This window comes from Ambystoma mexicanum, chromosome 12, assembly GCF_040938575.1.
Source record: "Ambystoma mexicanum isolate Mex_15411 chromosome 12, UKY_AmexF1_1, whole genome shotgun sequence".
NCBI lineage: Eukaryota > Metazoa > Chordata > Amphibia > Caudata > Ambystomatidae > Ambystoma > Ambystoma mexicanum.
Genome location: NC_090936.1, coordinates 285621361 through 285640878, shown reverse-complemented (window position 1 = coordinate 285640878; position 19518 = coordinate 285621361). Strand labels below are relative to the sequence as shown.

General features: G+C 43.7%; 1 protein-coding gene across 4 annotated transcripts in view; it reads left to right on the top strand.

Annotated features, from left to right (window-relative positions):
• Positions 1–19518, top strand: part of ABCC9 (ATP binding cassette subfamily C member 9) — a 1387936-nt gene that overhangs the window by 1279734 nt on the left and 88684 nt on the right. For all 4 annotated transcript variants that reach the window (XM_069628445.1, XM_069628446.1, XM_069628447.1 and 1 more), the window contains one exon: positions 12657–12719. In XM_069628445.1, coding sequence (XP_069484546.1) covers positions 12657–12719 — 63 coding nt within the window. The remainder of the gene's footprint in view (positions 1–12656; positions 12720–19518) is intronic.

The following is a 19518-nucleotide window of genomic DNA, read 5'->3' as shown; positions in this document are numbered from 1 at the left end:
TTGTCCTGAGGTGTGATCCTCATTTTTTTACCTAAAGTGGCTTCAAAGTTTCCCTTGTCACAAGATGTGGTCCTCCCGGCATTTTTCCCTGACTGCCTGTCGCCATAGAAAGTGGTTTGGCACTCCTTGATTGTGAGAAGGTTTGTCCTGGCTTATTTGGCCACAACGGCTGTTGTCAGACAGTCTGATAGCCTTTTGGTTACGTTTGGGGCTGCTGTGGTGGGGTGGCAAGCTTCTGTGGTGTCCATTAGTTGGTGGATTAGGACACTGATTGAAATGGGTTACCCGGAAGCTGGTCTTCCTGTTCCCTTGGGTGTAAAGGGTCAGTCTACCAGGTGTATGGCGGCCTCCTCGGCGGAAACACAGGGGGTTACTTTGCGGGGCCACTACTTGGGTGCATCCCAATACGTTTATTACCCATTATAGGCTGAGAGTGGGTCACCTTAGGGATGGTTCCTTTGTGGTTAGTGTACTGTCAAAACAATGTGAACCTAAAAAAAAACACATGATATTGTCATTTCTGTACTTTGAAAAGTGTTATCTTATTCGTAAATTTAACATGTGCATTTTAATGGGCACAATTGCCCCCAAAAATGCTATGGGGAAAAAGGCCAAACTTGATTTATTATATATGAGTTATAAATCCCACAGAATGAATGACATATTGTATTGTTTTTATTGATATGGTTGTAATATCAACTTTTAAACAAATAAAATATATAGATATACATAAATGTTACTTTCAATTTCCGGAATTAAAAAAATGTTAATTTCATGTTACATCCATCGATCACATAAAACATAGAACCACATATAGGTTCAATAAAAACATGTACATAGGTCACATAAAAACACTGAGACAGATACACTCGCTTAAATATGTACATACATATTAAAAAGAGATATTTTCTTTTTAAAAATAAACATATAAAAAATAGAGATTCTTTTCTGAGTCAGTTCATCTGATATAATATATTAATTGATCACATCTAAACAGCGTGAAGACTAAAAATGAATGGCTGCAATAATTACAGATAGTCTCGCCCCATTAAAAATACTCTGGATTAACCTATCACAGGTATGAGGCTGGTAGTTCAAGAATAGATTCAGTCTAAGACGTAGAAAAAAAGTTTTTTTATTTCTTATCTGGAAACTTGGTTAGGTATAATTCTGGAGTATTTAGACATTTGATTGTGAAATTACTGTCTCTAAATTTGTTATATGTAGTACATTTTTCTCGGGTGATGATCTAATCATAAGACCATACTTTTGTTTTAGCCCAATCAGGGTTTGTTAGCAGAAGTCTACTCTAATGGCAGCAGACAACATAACAGCAGTAAGTTTAAAAAAAAAAAAATTACTATGACATTATCATCAGTAGAGACAAGGTGTACAGCTAAAATTGACAGAAGAGAGCTAGGTTCCTTGCAGGCAATACATTTATTATACAGGTTTAGCATTTTCTAAATGCAATTGATCTCTAAGGATAACAAACGCAGTTCATGACGGAGAACACACATTGGTATGCTGGAGTTCAAGTTTAGTCCACAGAGATGTATCCATATAGGTTCTGGTCTCTGCCCCATATGTAATGACCGGTACCACTTTTTGTTTGTGAAATTTTATCAGTGGCTCAAATGAAATTGTGGCATATTTTCTGTGCATCACAGAGGCTTTGATAGCTGCAGTATGTACTTTTTTTTCCCAAGTGAAATGGGAGATCAGATGGATGATTGTGGTTAGGCCAAGATAACAATACTCATGTATTACCTCAAGTCAAGATCTTTGCAGATGCCAAACAAAATTGCACTTTTTAGCTGGCCATTAAGTGGCAGAATAGAGAATCTTTGTTTTCTCTAAATTTATCACCAATTGATTATGTGCTGCATATGACTCTAATGCTGATAACACATTTTGTAATCCTCTCTGAGTTTTCCAGAGAATTATGAGATGAACAGCATATAGTAGCCAAGGCTAAGAAAGAAAGCCAAGTCTTGGTGAATCAGAAACTACGGATTTGAAGTAGTGGCCAACATCTGCTATAAAGAAGTGAAAGAGTGAGGACGCTAAGATGCAACCCTGTTTCAGACCTCAGAATGTTGGAATGGGTTCAGATAGATGCCCGTTTGGTGTTAGCCGAATCTGAACATATGTTTGCGAGTGGAATTGCAGGACCAAGGCACGTATGTATAGGGGACAATTCACCCTTTCCATTTTAGCAATCAACAGCTCTCTTGATACAGAATCAAATGCTGATTTGAAATCTACAAATGCCATGTAGATAGGCTGTCTGGTTGGAGCCCATGATACTTAATCACTGAAATTGCAAATAAGTTGGCCGCGGTTCTTAAACCCGGTACAAAACCTGTTTGAAAGGTGTTAAAACATCCTCGCCTCTCTAACACATAGAGAAAAGTCGATCGGCCTTTTTAAGTATTGGAACAAAAATTGACTTTTTTCCAGGTTGGCGAAAGCTGCTTTTTCATAATTACTTTTAAAAAGATGGCATGTGACGCCACTGCCCACTGTAGAGGATGAATTTTTAGCATACTATTCGTTAGGCCATCCGGCTCTGGCACTCTAGAAGTATTTAATTTTGATACTTGATATAAAATATCATCTTTTTCAGCTATTATGTTATCACAAGTAGACCAATTTAATGAGGTGTCAGTATCACGTTCAGAATGACAAGAATACAAATCTTGGAAATACTGCACCCAATTCTCCTTTGAGACCGAGTTCACTTGATAAGGGGTTTCAGTGCCTTGATTGGCTCAGTTTAAAATTCCTCAAATTTGGGCACTGTTTTTAGAAGCTATAGCCAAGAGCATCAGAGCAGAGTTTCTTTGGTAAATCGCAGCGTGGTGAAATTTGAGCCAATTTTTGTAATGCATTTTTAGGGTCTTTGACTCAGAGGTAGATGAGCAAGCACTGTAATATTCTTTCTCAAGGTAGACTTTTTTTTACATTCACCTCCTGGTCAAAGACATGTTTATGTTCATATACTGGTTTCTGGTTCAAGGAGGGCTGCAGTTTGAATAGACGCATAACTGCAACATAATGACGCTCCTCACAGGACACACTAGGATTCAGATTTAAACGTGCAATTCTTAAACACTTCTCAAGATCAGTCACTGATTGAGCAGACCATCAAAATTGATTGCTCCCACCAAACAGCTCCAGGGAGTAATTGTAATATGTTGAATTAGTAAGCAGAGTAGATCACTACTAGGCCATTGTTAATAGTTCATGGTCACTGTGTTGTTGCGGTAAAACCTGAAAGTCCTGGATAATGTTGAGCATGTTTCTTTGGACAAATATGTAATCAATTGTTGCTGTTTGGTTTCCTCTTCTCCATGTCGGTTGAGGGGTAATATCCCCCTTAAGAGCACCATTCAGCATGACACATTGTCTTTCGTACATCAATTTGAGCCACATCAGATCTCCAGTCATCCTTGTTTGTCAGGCAATGAATGTCCAAATCTACTGCTAACAGAACAAAGGTGACAGTTGGATCATGTACAATGAAATCCAGCATTTGCTCCAAATGAGAAAGTAGTCTCCACAATTGCAAGATAATTCCAGTATATGTTTAGAACAGCAGGAGTGACAGAGTATGTTTTAATTTTGACTAATTGTATTAAAATGTTGGTGGTGGCCCAGGGTTCCAGAACAAGACCTATATTTGCTTTAATAGCAACCATAAGGCCCGTCAAAGGTCTACCTTGAATCGATGATTTAGCAGGCAACAAAGAGAGAATATAACCAAGCCATACTGGAAGTTCAGTGAACCAAGTTTCCTGCAATAGGATAATGTAAAGTTGCTTAGAGGATTTTGATCTGTATTAAACAGATGTTTAAAACCACTAGTGTTCCAACTCGCTAACTTGCAGGAATTTAGGTGTGCAGTGATGGGTTGTTATGTATCAAGTACACCTTCATTGTCATGAGAAAGTCTTGAGGTCCAAGCACCCTGAGAGTTTGGGACTGAAACAGCTTTGACTTGTCTCATTGTAAGCAAACAAAGGGGGGGTCTGGGAATCTCTCTACCAGCATGAACACAGCCCAATGACCTGTTCTTGGGTGAATAACCCCTGGGAGAGACTCTACCAAGTCTTTAGCTCACTGTCCTTTTCACAGAGAAGAAATTTCCCTGCATATCAGCCTTTGTCCTGCCCAAGTCTCTCTAAGAACAGTGAGCAAGGGGTCCACGTCTGAATTGCCCTGTTAACTTAGGGTGAAACCCAAAGTTAATGTATGCAAACAAAGGGGGGTCTGGGAATCTCTCTACCAGTTATTGTCTCATTGTAACAATGACATCCCTCAAACAGGTAATTCTTAATGACGATGCGAGACCAGTAGCAACAAATGAGTTGGCAAATGTAACTGACTGATCATGTGAGAAGATGGCCCTGTTTTAACATAAATCCCATCTGGAATAACTTGTGTCTCACTTGCCATATGGTATTTAGAACTATACCCGACTGGATCCATAATCTGGACCTAGTCAAATCATGGTCATGGAAAGATTCTACGTGATTGATATCCAAGGAACACAAGTCTTCAACTGCCTGGATGTCACTTAATATACCTAATATGTTTGATCTATTAAGAGTGTAAGTCTGATGGGCTCCTCCTCTACACTGTAGTATTAAAGTGTGATAAGTGCCAAAAGTGGAAATTTAGCATCATTGTTGTTCATCGAAGTAGGTCTTGCCTTATTTTCACGACACTCACGATCATCTGGAATGGGCGTGATTGTATTCGACCATGACCTCGATAAGCCATTAAAAATTAAAATAGATCTAGCAATCTCATTCCTCCTTTGCTCTAAACTGCGGAATTGTGATTCACACATGGGAATCGGGCCAAAAGGGGCTGTCAGATTTCTTGCAGAAGAACAGTGCCTAACTGCCAAATTCTCATGAGAGCCAGTTGCATGACTCATAGACTCTGCTGCAGATATTACATCATCTTGTGGCTCGTACTGGATGGGAGGAGAAGAGGATTTCTTTCTCCAAATTTAGTCTGCTCTTTAACATTTTGGCATATTTTTGGGTGATTAGGTGTTTTGCCTGTAAAGTTGGTTTATCGGGCGATGTTAGAGATTGCAGAACGTTTTGTGACCTTGGGTAAGATGACTTGGGGGGATGTTTCGTTTTTTGCTCATTTGATTTATCTGTATTTTCGTATTGGCAATGATAGTGAATGATGGGTGGATAGCACTAGGAACAATCGACTTTAATTGTTGTACTAAGTCTTGGGTTGCATCAGTAGCACCCTCCTGCATGCCATCTGACACACTAGAATTAACCGTGAATGAGTATAAGTTGTTTCCTTGTGGGACTTGAAGGTCCGAGGCTAAATCAGAGGCTTGCCAATTAGATCGTTTTTTTGATTTGTTTTCTGACACCCCCCCCAGGTACATTTTGTATGACAACGCCAACATTCAATATATTTTCAGAAATAAACATTTGCAATAAGTCATTCTGCATATGCAATTCAGCATCCAGCAATTCGAAAAGTTTAACAACATCTGCATTCAGTATGTTTTTGGAAGTGAAATCTACCTATAGATCGTTCTATATATGCATTTTAGCATCAAGAGCTTCATAAAGTTTAACAAGCGATGTCAACACTGTTCATTGCACTTAGAGTCACTGCAACGAAAGAGGAGGAGCCCAGGCGGGGAAATGAGACTCTCCTGGGTGTGGAATTTGTATGTGAAATTGATAAGGAGGGAGGAAGTGGCAGAAGAAATCGAGAACATAGCCAGTGACTGTGACAAGGCAGACGGAGGAGGCAGGGAGGAGTGAATAACGGCTGACACCACATGAGAAGCTCCTCTCTCTGCTCATTGGCGGTGTGTAGAGACAGGAGGGGGGAGAAAGACTGAGAAACCGCCATCATTGCAGAGGGATTAGTTGTCAACCCCTCTGCTCGTCCACAAACATCTGCATCAAAAGTGAGTCAGTAAGATCTCTAATACCAGTGTGACGGAGAACAGTGGAAGGCGTAGTAGAGACCACGGTAGGCTGGACGCCCAGAGAGGTGTCGGACATTAAATAGGGGTAGTGACTACAAAATGTGGATTGATTAAATGTTGAAGAACATGCCACAGATTCCAGAATTAGAGGATCTACAATATTAATTAAGATTTGGTCGGGATTTCAGCACCCATGTTATGTGAAAATTCCATGCTACTGCATTTGGCCGAAGAGTCAAGAGGGCTGACTATGTATGATTTTGCAGTGCAAAGACATCTGTCAGTTGTTAGGGATAAAACTTGCTTACTAGCGTGAGCAATTCCCTGTCATGAAGGAGATTTAACAGGTTTCTTTTCAATCCACTTTGTAGAGGAGGTAATGGCACTAATAGCCAAGGTGTTAATTGGAGGCATAGCTGATTGAAGGGTACATAAATAGGTCATTTACGACAAACAATGGAATTAAAGAATGAATATAAAACAACTAGAATCCAATATGTAGACAGTTCTTGTAAGTAACAATGAACAATGAAACAAAAGGACAAAAAAGACAACTCACGGCCTCCCATCCCCTGCCAAATTGCCAACTGCACATTCTCTAAAGCACTCTGTAAATGCGCCCGTGCAAATGCGTGCAACCTATTTTTTCTACAGGCAATTGGACACAAGGCAGCGTAGCAAAGAGGGAACACTAATTGTATGTTCCTAAAGTTCACAGAAAGTTTACAGAAAGCCCAAAATCGACTTGAAGTTAAAACGAAGAAATCCACTGGTTTGTCCTGCCCAACTGCACTCGCCAAAGCACTGTTACCTCCACCTGATTAGTTATCACTGCCCACTGCAAGTGCCATGTCATTATCCAGCTCACTAATATCAAGCACTCCTTAAAAACAAGAATCACCAACTAATCTTTGCCAGCTTATTTTAATTAAAAAAGACGGTTTTCTGCATTTGACAGAGTTTTTGGCGTGTTTTGTATGGTGGTGATCCTTTGCTGGGGCGCTGTTGGCATTATAACTGCCATTCTGTGTTAAATGATATGCTAACGCAATACAAACTTTACTCTCAAGTGAAGAAGTTCTGTGGAAATATATAAAATAAAGAGCTAGGTTACCCTTTTGTACATTGGACAAAAGGAGGCTTAAAAAAGATAAAAATAAATTGAAAAAAGAGAGATAACAGTTTGAAATTGTTGTATCACCTGCACGTGGTAACAGATTGCAGTTTGAAGTTTGTAGGGCGTGAGGAAAATCATTTTATATGTGTTTATGGCCAGTGGTCCGATCATGAACGATCATGACCTATGTAAGAGAAGATTGGGAAAGCATAATAGGTACATGATTAGGTGAAGATGGGATGGAATCCATCACATCGTTGGTCATTCATGCCATCTGTAATTGGAGGAACTGTTGGGAGCATTGCTGCGTGGACAAGGTTAAGGATACTAAATGTCAGTGCTGATTTGTAATAAGGAAATTGCATCACGTCTGCTCTCTAATCAGTATCTCGCTATGGTTGTGATGCCACAATGGCTGCTGCTTCAGCCACCACAGAATAGAATTGCAGCTGGAACTCCACCACTTTATTAAAGCTGTCACAAAGTTTTAAATGACTATATTGTAAAATAGCTTTTTTGTGGCACTTTATATCCATTAACTGAGAAGGAAGTGTTTATGGTTGTATGTTTATGTTGTGCGTGGAGTTGAACACATGAGAGGAAGAATCTACATTTAAGTACTTATTTTAAAGCACAAAGTGAAACCGTTTTAGATGCATTTCATTGAACTACTTAAACTATTTTTTGCAACACATTAGAAGCTACATATTAGTAAACTAAACAGTCTGCATTGATTATATGTGTCAGTAAATGGAAGATCCCTTACATTACATCAAGCAAGAGGGCTGGTATTAAAGGCTATGAGTGTTTATGGCCATGTTTTTTAAGGAATCATATATTTATCACCATATGTAACAAGGATGCATATGATCACACAACTCTTCAGAGACTTGAAATATGATTATAACTTTAGCCCATATATGGTCTCTGCCCCTACACTCTGGAATGTGCTCCCTCCCGCCCTGAGAGCTGAACCATCCTACTGGCAATTCCGGAAACAACTAAAGACTTACCTGTTCATCCAGCGTCCTTACGGACGGCCAAACTGTACCCTACCGATGCCCTGCCGCTATCTGCCTTTAACCAGCACCTAGACGCCATAGGGTTAAGTGCACTCCAAATGTAATACAAATAAATAAATGCATGCTTGTAGTACTAGATCACAGTTCTGAGCAGAAGTGTTGACATGTGCTAGCACTTATGACAGTTGCACTATTACCATAATGTGTAGATAGCACAAACAAGACTATACAGTGGGCACAATTAAATGTACGTTTGCATAGATCTATTGCACATTCCGATACTTATAATAAAGTAATCGAAAATTAACATGGCCTTTATTTTTATTTTGAAAACATTATCCATCCGAAATTCTAATAAAATATTGTTCATATCTCAAATATACAACAAGATATCTTTTGCATACATTGACATTATTTAGTCTCCATGGTAGCAATTTCAATATTAAAAAGCACACCCTAGTACTACAATCTGCATTTGAATAGAGCAATAAAATAGTAACAATGACATTTCAAATGTGTGACTGCCACACATAAAAATAGATTGGTACAGTGTTACAAAGTCACTCTTAGAACTTTCCATTGCATGTGTTGTCATCAGGAACACAAAATGTATTTTATTTCTGTACAGTGCAGAATGCATCTCAGTTTTGCATATAAATTGTGCATTTTAATTTGTAAAATGCCCCATAAAGTTTAAGGAAATATAAAGCAGATTAAAAAGTATACATCTCTTATACATTTGTTACAATTTCCAGAAAATGAAGAACATTTTGTCTTTTTAATTTGTACCGAAATTAGACTCAGGTTATCTTCCTTCAAACAGAAGATTTACTCCATTTTACAGCATAATCCTGATTTATCATGATTGCTGAGATATCTTCTGTAGTGTGTTTTCCATTTTTTAAAGTCTTTGGTTACCGTCCATTTTAGCTGATTATGTCACTCATCCTTCTGGTTTGGTTATTGTTGTGCACTGTTTCTCTGTTGCTGTGAATTATGAGGTACTAAATATATACAATCCATGAGAAGATGATGTGCCTTTTGTAAATGGCAAGAGAACTTTGCGGCATTCTAAAATGCATAATTATGTATCATTCGCATGTTAATCATTTTGAGTCCTGTTTTGGAAAGTCTATTTCAGACAGTCCATGGTACTACATATATATAATAGAGAAAATAGCTTTATGTGCACTACTGTCATATATTAAATGTATTTCTTATATATGCAACATATATATATATATATATGTATATGTAAATAATACTATAGGTTTGAAGAAATCTCACACATGTCTAGTTTTGTAACTAGTGTGCTCTCTATGCAGGAGCTAATATAACAATCACAAATAAAATGCAAATCCTTCAAAAATAACGCTATTAGAGCAGCCCTTGACATACCCCATAGAGAACATATTTCCAACATCAGGAAAGACCTCCATTGGCTTAAAATCAGCGACAGAGTCCTTCTTAAGACACTATCGCTCACCCACAAAGGGCTCAACAACACAGCACCCCCCTACCTTTCGGCCAGACTGACCAGAAAAAAGTCCAGACACCACACTAGGGCTACCAACCACTTCCTGCTTGAAACCCCCAGATTCAGACGATCCAAAGCGGGAAGAGCTAGCTTCCCTGTCAGAGCGGCCCAGGCGTGGAACGCATTGCCTACTGCATTAAGGGCCAACCTACCCTACACCAACTTCAGATGTAAGGTACAAAACTGGCTCTGGTCCAACGACAACTAATTCGCGCAGCACTTACGGCCATGATACCCCTGAAACCAGTCCATGACTATTCTGCTTTTACACATTCACCTTTTGTATACACCTTCAATACTGTAACATGTTAGCCTTTCATTTTCAACTGTTTGTATTGACATGTATGCACTGTATTGTTATGCTTTTTATCCTCTGTATGTCACCTAAACTCAAGTAACCTTGTACCTGCTGCGCCCGGCTACCCCTGGGTTTTGTGCGCATTATCAAGTAATAAACATAAACATCAACATAAACATAAACTATGCATGGTTTTGAATATTACACTTTTCAGTTGTTTCTCAAAAATATCTTTGTTTTGAAGCACATGATTGAAAATGCCTCCTGTGAATAGATATGCAGTACATTATTTCATCTAATGTCATGAAGTGATTTCAGAAAGTATTTTGAAAACGGAAAATGGGGTCAACTTTTACTTCTGTTTTTTAAACATGCTTTTGGTAGTAAGCAAACACTCCTCCTTGATCATAAATAATCTCTGGTATGATTTTGGTTTATTAAAACAAAAATGCATACTGAAAATCTGTTTGTTCTATTAACATAAATTACATTAAAATACACCACATAATATATTTACACTCTGAAAATGTCTTCCTTTGTGTCTCTGGAGGATAGCTCAGCGGCAATGTGCTCGCCTTGGAAGCAAGACGACACGGGGGAACACAGGTTCAATCACCGGGTCCGTGCTTAGAAACCTCTGGGTATTAAGCACATTATATATAACCTATCATAACACAGAGCTATCTGATTACTGTTGTATTGCACAAAAGTCTTCCCCATTCCTGTTCCCTGTGAACGCCACCTCACTATGTATATCCCTTCAGAAATGCAAACTCCACTTTGTGCCCCTTTTTATTGCCTGGAAATGCGCTGGAGTGCAAAATTGAGGATTACAACTTGATTTGATGCTTTTATTTGCATTCCGCTCATTTTAAAAAGTGCCCATAATGTCCATGTTCTTAATATAATATGCCATAATATTTTGAACATACTTCAATTTCTGAAATCCCTTTTGGGTCCATGTTGACACAAGCAGAGTGCAAAATGAAAGCGCAAAAAGCCAGGGATAATGCATTTACTCCTTGAATGTGCACTCTAGCAAATGTCCGTCCCCTACTAAAGTGTAGGGGGGCAAGAAGAAGAGTGGGCATCACTGCTGTGATGTCCTCCTCCATATTGTAGTAGCGCAACTTTTTTCACCTGCATGAGATTTTCATGCAGATGTGAAACAAATAAATTCATTTGGAATCCCGCTTCAGATTAGCACCTGCTAGCAAGGAGCAGACTCCAAAGGAATCCATTAGTAAACACAGCCTTCAAGGTGTAATTTGCAGGCGGCATCTACTTTTTTACCAAGCAATAAGTAAACCAAGAGAAACGACGAATTCTCCTGGTTGTACTCTGCAGTTTTACACTGCTCATTATAAATGTTTGAGAATGTATTCAGGGAAAACAACAGCATGCAAGAGCTAACTTTGGTGCAATTACTATTTATTTTTCATTTTGTATAAAATGACCTCCTTTAAAAGACGTCAATTTCCAAGGTTCCAGTCTCTGGTTAAATTAATTATGATGACCAAGAGTGAGAAAGAACCGTTACTGCTGTGGATGGCACCCCAGTGGATGTAGACAGTCTGCTTCACTTTAATCTCACCACCTGCACTTGCCAATGGCATTTCTTTATAGATCTTTAAACCTTTACTAGCAAGTAGCTTCTCAGATGATAAAACATGGAGGAAGCATGCATTTCTTATGCCAAATTCTGCTTGACCAGAAATGGTGTCTATCCGCACCTCATTTTGACAGCATAATGGGGGGTTTTCATAGGGGTGTACTCGTAATATGCCCCTGGTTTCTGAACATCAGATACACTGTATTTTACAAAGGATAGCACAGCACTTTTGGAAGTAAACAACCTGCATTTTATGACAGAATTTTTCAAAGCACTTATGATGGGGACCCAATAGTTCTTTTACACCTTGCAACATCGGTTTCCATGACCTTGACCCCTAGCAGCCCTGCCGACCCACCAGATGCCTGTTTGGCCTACTGGCTGTCTGAGCTGACCCTGGGCTAAAAATCCATCCAATGAACAACCCGAATGGCCACCCCCACTGCCCTCACCTGCTTGGCCTATTGGACGTGCGTGGACCCCTCAACTCACAACCCGGGTAGCAAATTCATGGTCCTTGTTAGTTCAACATTTTTGGTCATGGTCCGAACATTTTATATAATCCATTGTGTAGGTCCCCGTCCACAGTGCCTTCCATAAAATGCAACTTTAAATACACACATATCACCACTAAGCAATAACTACTAGCACAGAAAAAGAGGGTTGGGTCGATGGGATAAATTCTAGAATCCAGGAGGGCGCGGGACAACGGCGGGAAAGCAAGAGGAGAATTCCTGGGCTGGACCCACTTATGTACATTGTCCTATGTACCCACTACATGTGTGCCAATGTAACCAAGATCACTCCTGTGAAATGTTGTTGTTGTTCAACAGATCGTGATCATGTGCTGAAAACCCTGCAATGCCACCTCTTGGCATTTCCAGAGTCTTGCTCCTTCTTTCTGTGCTACCATTGCCGCAGTATCCTGGAAAACAGTGTTGTTTTAAATTGAATGATGTTCTAAGCCTTTTTGTAACTTAAATCTCGGTGTGGTCTCAAAATGTGCATGTGGCAATTCATTGAAAAATAACTGAACATTAACCAATAATATTGAAATAAATCTGCCAAACCTATGTCTTTTCAGGAAAATATTTTGCAGAAAGTGGTAATGACTGCCTTTGCCGACCGGACCGTAGTTACAATTGCAGTGAGTATGGAGTGTATTCTAAAATGTGTGTTCAAATGTTTGTATAAAATCGTATGGTTGCATTTGGTAGAAGCAGTACTAGACAGGTGAAAATGATTGTCTGAAAGCTTCGAAAAGGTGCGCCTGGGGCTCATTGTGAGTTGGTCGGTACGTTAATAATGTGCTGGTATTATCATATACTGGCACCTTACTGCACCAGCCAACTATGAGTCTGCCGGTGAGGTGGTGGAATGACCACCAGCTAAGAACATTCCGCCTCCTTACAGGCAAACATCACTGGTATTACAGGTAGTGGTACCTGTAATACCATCACTTGTAATCCAGTGGACCTTCCACCGGAACGAGTGCCAGTATCGGTAAATCCGTTTGCTGGTATCCTGGCAAATTTACCTCCAGGATACGGGAAAACTTGTAATGAACCATTATTTCTTTCACATCTATTAGCTACTTCCTTGCTGCATTGTTTTATCTGGTTACTTTGCTTCATTCCATTTCCTCACTTCCTGCTCAAAGGTTGCGTCACAAAAAGCTCCCTTGTTTGATCTAAATTTAGAACATTCTGTCAGGTTTAAACATACACAGGAGGTCATTTAAATCAAATGATATTTGCATGCAAAGAGTCACCAACGTTTATACTTATGTGCATGCAATTTTAAACATTTGCAAGGCGAAGGAGAGAAGAAAAGAGTAAAGGTGAGGCTTTTACGCTTTCGTTTCCCTCACTTTCTTGTAAAAGATGAACCGCTGCCTGCAAATACGCTTTGAAGGAGTCACTAACTAATGGATTCCTATGGAATACACCTGGTTTTGACCAGGTGCAAAATCAAGGCGGTTTCCATAGGAATCTGTTTTCTTTCACACCTGCATGAAAATGTTACTCAGGTGAGAAACTGAGCGCACTGGCAAGGCGGATGTGGAAGGCACAGTGGAATGCACGGTGGTAGGTCGTATTTCTCCTCTGTCTTGCCACTGCAGTAAAATGAGACAGAGATGTAAACCAAGGCATGACAGCAATCCGCCTTGCTTTTTACGCTGTGATTAACCACTGCCTCCGTTTGAAGCGAGGGCGTTAAAGGGTGTTTATCTTATTCGTCATCTGTTGTCCTTTTGATTCAGCAGCAGTGGTAGAAGTGTATCAAATAAAGGAGTGGAGCTGTGAACCCGACAGAGTAGGCAACAATGGAGCATTGTGCAACACATTTTTCAAGGGTCGCAGTCATGCTGGTTGACAGCCAATTCAGTTGAAACAGATCTAATTTTAACTGGAACTGCTAATGAGTGTTAAAGTGGAGAAGGGTGAAAAAAGTAGTGGAACTGTTAACAGTAAAAAACTGAAAGTAGTGGAATGCTTTTCCCGACCGTTCCCGCTCACTTCGACCACTGTTCAGCAGACTGAACCATCGTGAGGACTAAGCCTTATTAGTTGAGTACTCTCTGGTTCGCCACTAAGCTGCCAGCTCAACATTGCACTGCAAACCCAATGGCGCTCTTGGACAGTCATTTTCTAAACCCCTGTAGCATTAAAGTGAAGCATACAAGGAAGGCATATGCCCTTTACGTGTCACTTTAACGACCTGGGAGATCTTCAATCCATTTGATGGCAGCCTGGGGGCATGCAGCGAATGTACATGTCCTTGTTACTCCCCAACTCCTCCTTCAAATAGCACAACGTCTTTCCCGCCAGCATGTATTTTCATACTGGCGAAACACCAAAGGATTCCTGTGGCTGACTAAATGCAGGCATAATGCTTAGGCGCCCTTTGTGAATTTTTCCTGCAAAGTGTTTTGCGTGCAGCATTTATATTTGTTTCCGAAACCGATTGGACAAATGAAGATAAAATATGATTTTGGATCCACCAGGGGGCACCGAGATGTTCTGAAGCATCTCCGCTCGTCTCCCCAACTGGGCTCTAATCGAGGGACCTGAGCCCCCCCCGACACCCCCGGAGCGAGACATACACCCCCCCCCCAGTACGAAGGTGCAGTGCACCCCTGGCTCAAGCCCGAGCCTCGGGGGTGCAAAGGAGCCGGAGTTACAGCCCCGGGAGTCCAGAGGGCGCAAAGTCCCTCCCCCCTGCGGCTCTAGAGGCTCCGCGGCACGCAGCGCCGAGCCCGGGCCCAGGGAAGGCCCACAGAGACCCAGGCGACCGAGGCCACAGACATTCACCTCGGCCCGACGGTTGTCGGCGGCGGAGCAACGGCCCGAGAGGGGGTCCCGGAAGCCCGAGAAGAGGACGCGGCGGCAGGCCGCGAAGCACTCCCAACGGGGAGGCGTGATCGTGCACCCCAGAAGCGCGCGGAGCCCCCCGATCGGCGCAGGAGAGACCCCCTGAGGTAAGGAGGCCCAACCCGGAACTGGGCACCCGCCGGGGGTAACAAGGCCCGTCGGGGGGGGGAAGGAGAAGAATCCTGTGTAGCCCACACAAGCACCCGGAGACGGCTTGGGGCGCCGGGCCCACCTGGGAGCATCTACCCCCCGCAAGTGCTACATAAAGTCGCCCCGAGGGATCCGGGGCTCCCCTCCCCGCCCCCTCCTAGCTCCACCACCCCAGGCCACGGCCCCAACAGTGGTGAACTACAAGGTGAAAACCCGAGAGGGGGAGGCCCCCACCCACTACGGTCTCCCAGTGGTGGACCCCGTGGAGCAAGTGGGCCCGAAGTAGGCCTATGTCCTGGAGGGAATCGCTACAGAGATTCCGGCGTCCGCTCCCAGAACCCCCCACAGCCCCTGGAATGGCGGCCCAAACGCAGCAAGAAGCAACAGATGCAAACGTGGTCTCCAGGGGAATGGCGGCCCTTCTCGAGGAAATTAGAGGATTCCGCGCAGATATTACCCATAGGCTGGACTCCCTAGACAAAAAGGTGGACAATCTAGACGACAGGATGCAGGCATTGGAAAATAACACTACCTCGAATGGCATCTTCGAGACGCAATTTGACATGCGCCTATCGGAACTGGAGAGGAGAGAGGAGAAATGTTCTCTAAAAATGGACGACTTGGAAAATAGGGAACTGCGCTGCAACCTACGCTTCTTAGATTTCCCGGAGCAAGATGGCGAAACCCAGGCGGACATCATCAAGGTCGTAAACGCGGTGGTGCGAGTGCTCTTTGATGGGTCCAACACCAACGAGCCCACTATTGACAGAGCCCACAGAGCGGGGGCAGCCTCCAGAGGCCCCAGGTCCGTCTTAGTCCGCTTCCACTATTTCTCAGAGAAAAGCAGGATCCTCGAGCTCGCTCGCAAGAAAGGCCCGGTGGACTGGGAGGGGGCCCAGATCTCGGTTTATCAAGACTTATCGGCCTTCACTCTGGCGAGACGCCGCCTTTGTTCCCCTCTGACAAAAATGCTCCAGGCCAAGGGGGTCCGTTACAGGTGGGGGTATCCTTTTTCTCTTTCTTTTGAGTTCGAGGGTTATAAATATGCCCTGGTCACCGAGGACGACATCCATAGGGTGACGGGGGAGCTCCTAGACGGCTCGGGTTTGGAACCAGGCGACCACGATCGGGAGCGAGCCCCAAAGGGCCCAAAAGGGAACAATGCTCCGAAGGAAAGGCGCAGAGTACGAGGCCAAAGGAAATTCAGGAGAGTGGCCCCAACGTCTCCGGACATTCAGAATGGCTGAAACGAACCATTGGAGTCCGACGATCAATTCTTTCAAGAACGTTTCAAGGGGGGTGGTTGATATGATTTTTCGATGTGTATTGTCCCCGAAGAAGGGGGGGGGCTCATAAGGGAGCTTATGAAGAGGTAATGAGCCCGGAGGAGGGAGACATGGTTGGCCGGTTGTGTGACTTTGGGACGATGCCTCAACACAACCAGGCGATCTGGGGGGAGGTGGGTGGGGGGAGGGAGGGGGGGAAGTTGGGTTGTTGGGGAAATAGTTATATTACGCCAAGGCTCGGAGACTTGACCACACAATTTGAGATCTACAACACTTGCATCCTCGAAATTGGAGCTACGAGCATCAAACTGCGCCCCAATGGATGACTCGCTCCAATCCTTGTCAGTGGGGACTTTAAATGTACGTGGGCTCAACTCACCCACCAAGAGGTCGCTCCTTTTGCGTGAATTTAAGAGGATGAATCTACAATTTCTCTTTGTGCAGGAGACCCACTGGGTCCGGGGGAAGGAGCCCAAACTCAAGGCCAAAAGCATAGAACGGGTGCTCTTTGCCTCTGCCCAGACTAAGAAGAGGGGAGTGGCTTTACTGGTTTCTCCCGGGGCTCACTTTGGGTTCAAAGCGTCTAAAGCTGACCCTGAAGGCCGGTACCTCATGGTAAAGGGGGATGTACGGGGACGTCTGTTCACCTTGGTCTGCATATATGCCCCCAACGAGTCACAGGACACTTTCTGGGAAAACATGAAGGCGACAATAGTCGCATTTACGGAAGGCACCCTCCTGGTGGGTGGGGACTTTAATATGGTGCTGTGCCCCGAGAGGGATAGGAAATCCGTGAACCCTTGCCCTAACTTCCGTCTTCACAAAAAAATGGCATCAACCTTTCAGAAAGTGAATGAGGAATTGGGGCTGTGCGACTCGAGTACACCCAAGGAAGGCCTAAACCCCGGCTTCACTTTTTACTCAAAACCCCATGATGTTTTCTCACGAATAGACTACATTCTAGTGGACTCGCCCATGCAGAGGGAGGTCACCGGCGCAGGGGTGGAAACCGTCCCCTGGACCGACCATGACATGGTTAAGATTAGGATTGGCCTCCCCCCTGCCCCGGCGGTCTGTTCCCGTTGGAATTGTAACGACCTCCTTCTGCATGACAAAGAGACACGCCAAACCCTCCTGAAGGCCATAGAAGACTACTTCTCCCTCAATGACAACGGAGAGGTGGGCACCATGGGAGTGTGGGAGGCGTTTAAAGCAACTATCAGAGGTACCCTGATTGGCATTGGGGCGGGAAAGAAAAGGGAGAGGGAACGGGAAGAGAAAGATCTGAAATCCAAAATAGAGGCCATACAACCGGGTGGAAAACTGAAAACACAGATGTTTCCGGGGCAGTGGGAGGAGCTGCAGAGGCTGCGCGCTAGGCTAGCCGACCTGCAAATAGGGCAAATGGAAAGGAAGCTCTCATTTTCTAAACAAAAATACATGGAAAAAGGGGAAAAAGCCGATAAGATTCTGGCCTGGAGACTCCGCGAACTTAAGAATAGCAGGAGAGTGAACTCAGTCCGCACCACGGACGGCACTTCTACTGCAAGGGACTCCAAGATAGCGGAACAATTTAGGCTTTATTATGAAAAACTATACTTTTCAGAATACAAGGGAAAGGGGGTGGACATTGACAGGTTTCTGGATTCCCTCCCTGTCCCGGGCCTGCTACCCGACACAGCCGACACCCGGGAAGCCCCCATCTCCCCAGAAGAAGTAATCGATACAATCACCTCTCTAAAGAGCGGCACTGCCCCGGGGGACGACGGCTTCTCAGTCAAATTTTATAAGACCTATAGATCCACGCTAGCCCCCTTTCTGGCCAAGATGTTTAACGTTGCACTTAGCCACGGTTCCCTCCCGCCCACGATGATGTCGGCCCTCATAGTGGTCTTACCTAAAGAAGGCAAGGACCCCGCTTTATGCCAATCATATCGCCCCATTTCACTCCTAAACACCGATGTCAAAATTCTGGCCAAGCTTCTGGCGAACAGATTGGCCAAACTCCTCCCTACCATGGTACATGGGGATCAAGTGGGCTTCATCCCGGGGCGCCAAGGGTCAGACAACATAAGAAAAACCCTCGACCTTATGCATCAGGCGTCCGAGCAGGGAGTGGAGGGATACCTCCTCTCACTCGGCTCAGAAAAGGCCTTCGACCGCGTCGAATGGCCTTACATGATCAAGGTTCTCCGTAAGATGGGATTGGGAGTTAATTTTTGCGGGTGGGTCGCAGCACTGTACAACTCGCCCTCGGCGAGAGTACTGGTTAATGGGGGTACATCTGAGCCTTTTTCCCTCTCTAGGGGCACCCGGTAAGGATGTCCGTTATCGCCCCTCCTATATGCCCTAGCCATTGAGCCCCTCGCCATAGCAGTCAGGAACGACCCGGTAATCATGGGAATACGGTGTGATTTAAGCTCTCCCTATTCGCAGACGACATACTAGGTTACCTGACCAACATTCAACAGTCCCTCCCGAGACTGTTCGATCTCATACACTCTTTTGGCTCCTTTTCGGGGCTTAGAATAAATACATCCAAATCAAGCATCATGCCCATGGGCCCGGGGGAACAAAATATCGGGAACAATTCCGACATTCTGGGGGTTAGAATCGAGCGAGAATCCACAAGATACTTGGGCACCACCATCCCCAGAGACCTGTCAAAACTATACCAGTGTAATTTCCCTGGAATTCTCGCCCAGGTCAGCAGCGATCTTAAAAGATGGGCTCCCCTCACTCTCTCCTGGCTCGGACACATGGTAACGGTTAAAATGAATATTCTACCTCGCCTCCTTTATCTCTTTTCTGCCCTCCCCACTGTGGTTCCCGAGGCCTTTTTCGAGGTGCTCCAGTCCCGTATTTCCCACTTCATCTAGAATGGCAAAAGACCCAGGATCAAAACATCCACCCTTACTCTCCCAAAATCCCATGGAGGCTTTGGACTCCCCGATTTCAGGCTTTACTATAAAGCAGCCCAGCTTAGGGTATTACTGGAGCACATGCGGGACGACATGCGTACGTATTGGGCGTATATCGAAGATACCCACGCTCACCCAAAAAAAGTCAGAGACTACCTCTGGGCCTCCCCCAGGTCCCTCCCCCCACAGCTCAGGACACATCCCACCTTAGCTGC